The sequence below is a fragment of the Mus caroli genome, unplaced genomic scaffold (genome assembly GCF_978045245.1).
Source record: "Mus caroli unplaced genomic scaffold, Mus_caroli_1 scaffold_10, whole genome shotgun sequence".
In the NCBI taxonomy this organism is placed as follows: domain Eukaryota; kingdom Metazoa; phylum Chordata; class Mammalia; order Rodentia; family Muridae; genus Mus; species Mus caroli.
This window is the reverse complement of record NW_028227265.1, coordinates 62,290,310-62,300,192: the sequence shown is the minus strand read 5'-3', so window position 1 is coordinate 62,300,192 and position 9,883 is coordinate 62,290,310. Positions and strand designations below refer to the sequence as shown.

General features: G+C 40.0%; 2 protein-coding genes and 1 pseudogene across 2 annotated transcripts in view; 1 reads left to right on the top strand and 2 right to left on the bottom strand.

The window, feature by feature from the left end:
• Positions 1–8,513, top strand: part of LOC110300659 (arylamine N-acetyltransferase 1) — a 14,696-nt gene extending 6,183 nt beyond the window's left edge. The window contains exon 2 of the mRNA XM_021170913.3: positions 6,933–8,513. Within this exon, the coding sequence (XP_021026572.2) occupies positions 6,933–7,811 (879 nt within the window). The 3' untranslated portion in view covers positions 7,812–8,513. The remainder of the gene's footprint in view (positions 1–6,932) is intronic.
• Positions 779–1,454, bottom strand: LOC147002417 (prefoldin subunit 4). Its single transcript, XM_085844295.1, has one exon. The coding sequence runs from the start codon at positions 1,443–1,445 to the stop codon at positions 1,041–1,043; it is 405 nt and encodes a 134-aa protein (XP_085700421.1). The 5' UTR covers positions 1,446–1,454; the 3' UTR covers positions 779–1,040.
• LOC115031882 (U6 spliceosomal RNA) lies at positions 6,399–6,498 on the bottom strand (annotated as a pseudogene).
• Positions 8,514–9,883: the final 1,370 nt, after the last annotated feature.

Here is a 9,883-nt window from a genome sequence, read left to right as displayed (position 1 = left end):
ACACTGTAGTTTGAATAAGGACCAACCAAAGGTACATTGGTTTTGTTCCAGTTCATGCTATGATCCGCAAGTCACAAGCTTTCAAATTTTTAAGGATACACTCTTGAAGAGGATTTGGGGAGGCTGGTATCTTCCTGTCTTTTTCTTTGTTTCTCAGATCAATCAAATCAAGCAGCTTTCTGCACAGTACAGTCTTGCCATGATACATGATGCCACCACAAAACAACCGGACCATTAGCTATGGCTGGAGAAGGCCAAACTGCAAAAGAAAATTAAGTCTCCCTTTTTCTGAAGTATGCATTCACTTTGGATGAGTGCTTTTGTGCATGAAGAGACCGTAGACTCTGATGTCCTTGTCAGTCACTCTCCACCTTTACATTTGAGGGAAGGTCTCTCACCAAACCTGGAGTTCACTGAGAGGGTAAGGCTGACTGGCCATGAACCCCAGGGATCCATTTATCTCCAGTCCCTACTTCACCAGCACTGCATGCCCGGGGCTGTGGATCTGCACCCAGGCCCTCATGCTTATATGACAAACACTTTACAGGCTGAAGCCTCTTCAAGCCCCCAAATGCATTGTTACATCAGGTTCTTTTTAGCTCTTTGTTATGAAGACTCTGTACTGTCGAATACCTGCAAGGAAGTTCTTTCTATTGCTCTGTTTCTACTTCTACTGGTTCTAATGGTTGTCTTTCTAGATAAGAATTTTCACATGTATGTCTTGTCTCCCTACTCCCAATTGCTTAGTGTATTTTCTTTTTTTTTTTTTTTTTTTTACTGTTTAACCGATTTTAATAACATGACATAAAGCTCCTAAAGTTGATACAATCATTATGCAAAATACATACATGAACACTGTCTTCTTTTAAAAATATAAAATAAATAAGCAAGACATGTGAAAATAGGCGTTTCCATTAATTAAATGAAAATTCTTAAAAAAGAAAGTTTTCCTTTTGTTTCATTTGGAGAAGGGAAATTATCATTTAAGACAATATTCAAGTTTATTAAAACAATATTTAAAAAAAAGTATTATAAAATGTTTAGCTTTCATCTGCCTCGAGGTTTATGTTGCTGCCAAATTTCGCGTATAGCTGCACCTTCAGGTCAGCTAACACCCGCTGGATGGCCGCCACTCTGGACTCTAAGGCATCGATCTCTTCTTGCAAAGTTTTCTTTGCATCTTCTAACATTTCCTGTGTTTCTTCTTGAGAGTGGCTGATGAAAACGTCTCCGATCTGGTAGGGAATCATTAAGCAGTCGTCATCTGCCAGCATGATGTCATCACAGGCATCCTCTAAGTTCTGGAGGTGTTTCTTCTTCACTTCTATTTCCTCCTTTAGCTCTGTGATTCGACTCGTATTCCGAGCAAATTTGTTTATTTTTTGCTGATCTTCGAAAGTAACATTGACGTCTTCTGCAGCCGCCTTCTTCATGGTGGCCGCCATCTTGGACTCGCTTAGTGTATTTTCATTTTGCTTTGTCATTATAGTCATGCATTCATAACTTTTTTGTTTGTTTCTCAAATCTGCTATGGCTGGTGTGCTGCTTGACTGTTGTTAGATTTGGACTCCTCAGTCCTGACAGAGGAAGGAAAAGACAATGAATTTGACAAGAAACTTTTTCATGGAGATTCTCTGTGTAAATAATGGTTATTCTTCCCTTTCCAACCTCTATTAATTAATATATTACTTTGTTTTCCTTCTCCAGTACTTCCAAATACAGTCATCTATAGGATCAGGTGCTGATACTGCACACTGGCTTTGGTGTCCATACTTGCTGTCCCATGGCAGTCAGTCATCTGCTTGGCTGCTAGATGACTCATGAATTCTAGACCTCACAATATAGTGTCTGTCATAATGCTACTAATGCCCACAATAATTTTTGAATAAACTTCCCTGTGGGCATCAGAAGTTAACAATGTTGTCAATTACCTCTTTTCAGAATATTTAGGATCTTTTATAAATTATGGTCCATGTAAAACTACCACTTGTTTTTAAGAAAAGCTGTGTTGAGACTGTAGAAAAATGTCTCAGCAGTCAATAGCAGGTAGTGTTTTGCAGAGATCCTGGATTCAGTTCCCAACAACCATGTCAGGTGGCTCACAACTATCTATCATTACAGTTTCTGGGGATCCCATGCCCTCTTCTGGTCGCCATGACTAGCAGCATCCACGTGGTGCATATAAACTGAAGCACATGCACAGACACATATAAATAAAAAAAAAGATAAAATTCAAGTCACATATATTTTGAAGTTTTTATTATTTCTGCAGTTTTCACCAAGAAGAAACATTCTAAGACATTAAGCCTGACAATCAGCCAACATTAAACTTACCATGACAGGTATGAAGAGCCTAATGGTTCTCAGTGGGCTCCCTTCATGTGTTCTAGCTCTTTTTCATCTTGATAATGAAGTATAAAGGAAGGAGTCTATGGCTTCACAGAGATGCTACAAGTCATCACGTGGAGACATTCTTGTTTCACTTCTGAGTTTCTTGGCAACTACTCTATATGTTTTCATGATTTCATCTTAAATCTCAGCTTCAATAGTACATAATTAAAATATGCTTAGACACAGGCTACCCAAATTATGGATTGACTACAAGATATAACTAGTATCGAGGTGCCTAGCAAAAACTGATTCCATTCTGATGGCTCTTCAATCAGTACATTTTGGCATTCTATTTACGGAAAACTTTTCTTAATGAAAAAGAAAATGCATGGAGAAAAGGGAGGTGGTAAGGAATGGGGGAGGGGGGGAGTCAGGGATAGCAATGATGAAAAAACCTTAAACATAAATGTAGCACTTAAGAAGAACTACAATTTCCTAATAGAAAGCATGCTGGCTAACTACCTTTCCCCAGTTGGTTTAATCTGCCTCTCTCTTCCGGACATACTTCATGCAGATTCTGGGATAGGGGCCAGGGAGAGTTTAAGATGTTCTGACAATTTGTTCTTTCTAGGACTGAATAATAGATTTTAGAGGTTGTCTAAATGCCAAGGGAGGGTGATGGTATAACAGATCTAATGATGTTGGGGGAATGTGGCAGACATAACTAATAGAGAAAGTGGAAAGCCCTGGTGATAGGGGGAGGATATTTGTATAAGAAAGAAAACCCTATGTATAGGTTATCCCCATTGATCTGGGGGCCAGCCCCTCTGTACCATGTCATTTCAGAGTGCACTACATTGTAAAGGGTTTAATCTCAAGGTCTTTGTTCTACTGTCATACTCAAAGTCTCAGTAAAGTAAGACTCTGGGGTAGCAGGTTACCAAACATTTTCTAATGAATTAATTAAAGTGGAGGGGAGAGTTCATATTACCTGACAGCTAATGCTTTGGCACTAATTTCCTCCTCTTCCCCTGCATACTCGTTGTTAGTAGTGTTGTTTGTCTGTCTGTTTTTATCATTACCATATCATAGATTTGATTCTGCTAGAGTAGATAAGTCTCTCAATAGCATCTCACTGATGCCTTTGAACCATACACATGTCAGGAGTCAGGCATTGGCCCTGGAGAGTAATTGTTTTGAATTAGTACTGCCAAGTGCATTTGCTCATTGGTGGTGGTTTATATAGACAACCCACGATCCATAGGTTAGCCAGAAATCTGATGTTGACTACAGCAGGTATTGTCACAATAGAATACTCTGCTAAGCCTTCTACGATTTACATTGCTATTTATCATGTTATATATCATATTTATCATTTTCAGAAAAACTCTCCATTGTCCACAAAGACATTTTTTTAAAACAGTGAGTGTTTTGTTTTATGAAAAAATAAAAGAGCCAAGGTTATGTTTTATAGAGCTAGGTATGGTAAGGTGAGAAGGGGCCCTTGGTGGCCCCTGCTGAGCCATCCCTTCTTTCTGAGGTACCAGGCACATGACAGGTATAATATAGAATAGAGTTTATTTAGGGCATGGAAAGGGGAGATGAGAAGAGAGTAGAGATAGAGATAGATAGATAGATAGATAGATAGAGAGAGAGAGAGAGATAGAGATAGAGAGATAGAGATAGAGATAGAGATAGAGATAGAGATAGAGATAGAGATAGAGATAGAGATAGAGATAGAGATAGAGATAGAGATAGAGATAGATGAGGAGAGGAAAAGAGAGGAGAGGGAAAGCTGGCCAGAAACACATGGAGAGCGATGGGGGAGAGGGATGATGAGAGAGGTAGAAAGGGCAGAGAGTTAGAGAATAGGAGAGTGAGGGGCCAAATAGCCCCTTTTATAGTAAGTCAGGCATACCTAGCTCTTGCCAGGTAGCTGTGGGGCAAAGTCTAGAAGGAATGCTCACAGTGAGAGCTCATCTTAGTCCACTCTTCTCACCAAGTCTGCCCCAGTCATTCTCATTTTCTATCCTTTCCTTCTGCTAGTAATCACCATCCTCACACATATCCACAAGGCTCATTGTCTACCATCCTTCAAGTGTGAGTGAAGCTTTTTTCACCCATATTAGTTCACATCAAAACTTTCCCTGTACCTCTCTTTATTTTAATTATCCTGTGAACAGTAGCATACTTCTATCTCTCTCTCTCTCTCTCACTCTCTCGTTTTCAATTTATAATTTATGTATGACTTTAATGCCCACTGAAATGTAAAATTTTGGAGGGCAAGGAAACATAGAAAGTGTCTCAAGGATGTTCATTAAGCTCTTTGTTCAGTGAAGGAATGAATTGATCAATCAGTGTAAATCTTCGAGTAGGGAGTTTTCTTTTTCTTTCTTTTTTTTTTTTAAGAATTAATTTTTTATTAGGTATTTCCTCATTTACATTTCCAATGCTATCCAAAAAGTTCCCAATACACCCCCCCCCACTCCCATACTCACCCACTCCCACTTTTTGGCCCTGGCATTCCCCTGTACTGGGGCATATAAAGTTTGCAAGACCAATGGGCCTCTTTTTCCAGTGATGGCCGACTAGGCCATCTTTTGATACATATGCAGCTAGAGTCAAGAGCTCTGGGGTACTGGTTAGTTCATAATGTGTTCCACCTATAGGGTTGCAGATCCCTTTAGCTCCTTGGGTACTTTCTCTAGCTCCTGAATTGGGGGTCCTGTGATCCATCCAGTAGCTGACTGTGAGCATCCACTTTTGTGTTTGCTAGGCCCCAGCATTGTCTCACAAGAGACAGCTATATCTGGGTCCTTTCAGCAAAATCTTGCTAGTGTATGCAATGGTGTCAGAGTTTGGAAGCTGATTATGGGATGGATCCCTGGATATGGCAGTCTTTAGATGGTCCATCCTTTCGTCATAGCTCCAAACTTTATCTCTGTAACTCTTTCCATGGGTGTTTTGTTCCCAAATCTAAGTAGGGGCACAGTGTCCACACTTTGGTCTTGTTCTTCTTGAGTTTCGTGCGTTTAACAAATTGTATCTTATATCTTGGGTATCCTAAGTTTTTGGGCTAATATCCACTTATCAGTGAGTACATATTGTGTGAGTTCCTTTGTGATTGTGTTATCTCACTCAGGATGATATCCTCCAGGTCCATCCATTTGCCTAGGAATTTCATAAATTCATTCCTTTTAATAGCTGAGTAGTACTCCATTGTGTAAATGTACCACATTTTCTGTATCCATTCCTCTGTTGAGGGGCATCTGGGTTCTTTCCAGCTTCTGGCTATTATAAATAAGGCTGCTATGAACATAGGGGAACATGTGTCCTTCTTACCGGTTGGAACATCTTCTGGATATATGCCCAGGAGAGGTATTGCTGGATCCTCTGGTAGTATTATGTCCAATTTTCTGAGGAACCACCAAACTGATTTCCAGAGTGGTTGTACCAGCTTGCAATCCCACCAACAATGAAGGAGTGTTCCTCTTTCTCCACATCCTCGCCAGCATCTGCTGTCACCTGAATTTTTGATCTTACCCATTCTGACTGGTGTAAGGTGGAATCTCAGGGTTGTTTTGAGTTGCATTTCCCTGATGATTAAGGATGTTGAACATTTTTTTCAGGTACTTCTCTGCCATTCGGTATTCCTCAGGTGAGAATTCTTTGTTCAGTTCTGAGCCCCATTTTTTAATGGGGTTATTTGATTTTTCTGGACTCCACCTTCTTGAGTTCTTTATATATATTGGATATTAGTCCCCTATCTAATTTAGGATAGGTAAAGATCCTTTCCCAATCTGTTGGTGGTCTTTTTGTCTTATTGACGGTGTCTTTTGCCTTGCAGAAGCTTTGCAACTTTATGAGGTCCCATTTATCAATTCTCGATCTTACAGCACAAGCCATTGCTGTTCTATTCAGGAATTTTTCCCCTGTACCCAGCTCTTCAAGGCTTTTCCCTACTTTCTCCTCTATAAGTTTCAGTGTCTCTGGTTTTATGTGGAGTTCCTTGATCCACTTAGATTTGACCTTAGTACAAGGAGATAGGAATGGATCAATTCGCATTCAAAAATATGGAACACTTCACGAATTTCCCTTTGCGCAAGGGCCATGCTAATCTTCTCTGTATCATTCCAATTTTAGTATATGTGCTGCCAAAGCGAGCACGGGAGTTTTCTATAACACTCAGTTAAGTGGGGTGATGGAATTGGTCACTCAACATGGCCACTATGTTCTCTATTGCCTAATTCTCCCATTTCTTTTGAATAACTGAAAGGTTACTTGGACAATATCTACCTTTTATTACCAAGGCAACCACATCTAATCTGTCTTTTGACTGGTCATTTAGTCTTACTTTCTACTATCAAAAAGTTGAAAGATACAAGAAATAACAAAACTTTCCTTTAAGGGGCACAGAGATTATTTAATGAACTGCAGGTAAAAACAAGCCATGCAGTCAAAGTGATATGATTGCCTATGAGATAGTTAGAGGCATTTTTATGTATACATGTTAACAGTAGATTCTAGCTCCAGATAGCTGACTCTGGGACACCTACAGGAATTGTTGTAATGTTTGTCTGCTTTCATTCTGTTTGCCTTAGGGGACCATGGACATCGAAGCATACTTTGAAAGGATTGGTTACAAGAACTCAGTGAATAAATTGGACTTAGCCACATTAACTGAAGTTCTTCAGCACCAGATGCGAGCAGTTCCTTTTGAGAATCTTAACATGCATTGTGGAGAAGCCATGCATCTGGATTTACAGGACATTTTTGACCACATAGTAAGGAAGAAGAGAGGTGGATGGTGTCTCCAGGTTAATCATCTGCTGTACTGGGCTCTGACCAAAATGGGCTTTGAAACCACAATGTTGGGAGGATATGTTTACATAACTCCAGTCAGCAAATATAGCAGTGAAATGGTCCACCTTCTAGTACAGGTGACCATCAGTGACAGGAAGTACATTGTGGATTCCGCCTATGGAGGCTCCTACCAGATGTGGGAGCCTCTGGAATTAACATCTGGGAAGGATCAGCCTCAGGTGCCTGCCATCTTCCTTTTGACAGAGGAGAATGGAACCTGGTACTTGGACCAAATCAGAAGAGAGCAGTATGTCCCAAATGAAGAATTTGTTAACTCAGACCTCCTTGAAAAGAACAAATATCGAAAAATCTACTCCTTTACTCTTGAGCCCCGAGTTATCGAGGATTTTGAATATGTGAATAGCTATCTTCAGACATCGCCAGCGTCTGTGTTTGTAAGCACATCGTTCTGTTCCTTGCAGACCTCAGAAGGGGTTCACTGTTTAGTGGGCTCCACCTTTACAAGTAGGAGATTCAGCTATAAGGACGATGTAGATCTGGTTGAGTTTAAATATGTGAATGAGGAAGAAATAGAAGACGTACTGAAAACCGCATTTGGCATTTCTTTGGAGAGAAAGTTTGTGCCCAAACATGGTGAACTAGTTTTTACTATTTAGAGAAAGGAGCAAAATTGTTCTCCATTGTTATTTCATAGTCTTAAACATTCTAAACATATGCAAATATATCCATAACAGAAATCACCCAGCTCAATGCTGACCAACTAATGACTTGTTGTAGCTTCTATTTCCTAGATTTTATAAAAAGAAATCCTAGTTGTCCTGTCATTTCACCAATAAAAATAGCACCAGTTACACTTGAATAAAATAAAAATATTAATGCATGTAACAACAATCCTTTCAATATTAATCAACAAAAATTATTTAACAATGATGTGGAAATCTATGGAGCCATATTGACTTGTAGTAGAAGCCTCCCACCATCATTTTATTGTTGAACTCACATAAAAATTGGTTGAATATGAATAATCAGAGAACAGCAGGTATAAAATTCAGCCAGACTAAATCTGATGTCCACAGTTTACAAGAAACCACATTCACAACTTAGGATCAGAATAAAGCAAAGAAGAATGAGACATCATTTCAGATTCAGGTAACTTACCAGTCCTCGAAACAGAACTCAAGCCAGTGCACCGGGCTCTGTGAGTAGGTGCCAAGACAACAACATGGCTTAGAATTTCTTCCAGAGATAATTGTGCAGACATAGTTCCTTCTGCATTGGATTTTTTCAAACTATGAGAATACTTTAGAATTATGCAATTGATTTATACATTACATAATACATATAGCCTACAATATATGTTACCTGAAAAAAATTGTTTGTCAAGTATATTAAATGTTAAATATATTAAAATAATATTGGCTAGTAAAGTGGATCAAAGGCTTCTTGGAGGTATTGAGATATGATAAGGGTTGGTGTTCTCTTTAAGTTGTGTGTCCCTTTCCCCCCAGTGTAATAACCTTGCTACATTCTTCTGCTTCACTCTATAGTTTAGCTTAAAAGGAAACAAGCAAGAGACAAACATGGTTCTTAGTGGATCTTGGAGGTCACACTCTGAGCACATTACTGGGTAAACTTGTGGATCTGATTCAAAATGTAAAACAGTTTGAGACATACATATATATTCAGTACCAGACATAAAGGCCACAAATATAGGGATATGGGGGTAGTTCCCAGATTAGACTGCTGGTCTAATGTGCTGAAAGCCCAGAATATGGTTTACAACACTTCTGCACACAAACGTATTCTGCTCAGGGATGAATGAATAATAGTGGTAATTATTTCTAAGTCTTTGTAGCTTTCTTTACCTCATTCCTGCTTTAGCTCCCATTCACATTGCCAGCTGCCTACTGTGTGCTTGCTGAGAATAGAGCCAGGGATGTAAATGTATGGCTTGTGCCCCAGAATCTAAATCTTTAACCTCTCTGTACTTCCTGCTTTCCATCTAGATTCCATAAGAGGGTCAGGCCACAATACTTGAAGCAGCCTTCTCTCCATAGCTACAGGTACTGCTGGACAGGTTCCTTATCGTCCGAGAGTCCGGAGCTATCAGGATTCCTAGTGTCAGTTACCATCAAGGGAAGTGTTGGTTTTGGCATAGTTGCTGTCACACAACCCTATCCCCAGCCCCTACCTACATTCCTGCTCGGGAGTCAGAGATCCTGGCTGCAGGCTCTTGCTGTGAACTTCCCCCATCCTCACAAGGGATAAAAGGAGGCTCCATCTTCTGGCCCATCCTCTTAGTCTCTTCAGAGACTCCACCAAACTGTCTGTCCATGGAGCTGAGCCCGAACAATTCTTGGAGCCCTGTCTTACTGTTGTCCCTGTGTCTATATGCCAATGCTGTTAATAACTTTTTCAATAAACCCATTATTCCCCACTAATCCAGCCCAGAGACCTCTTGAATACCCTCCTCCATGCAGATTCCAATGCCAGGCCTCTAGTTTGCACTGCATAGTCAGTATTCTTCTCACTCCTCATCTGGTAGTGATCATATTAAGGTAAACGGAAAAGCAAGAGCTGAGATATTACCAAAGCTATAGGTTACATTGCCACAGTGATGATTGCTTTATCTTGTGTTTGTGGAAATGGGCTCCTGTAGCCCAAGCTGGCGTTGAACTTGCTGTATAGCTCAGGATGACCTTGAGTTCTTGATGGTCTCCCTTCATTT

What these genes read in the sequence shown, in the direction of transcription:
- LOC147002417 (XM_085844295.1), bottom strand. Translation starts at nt 1,445, where the DNA reads ATGGCGGCCACCATGAAGAAGGCGGCTGCAGAAGACGTCAATGTTACT.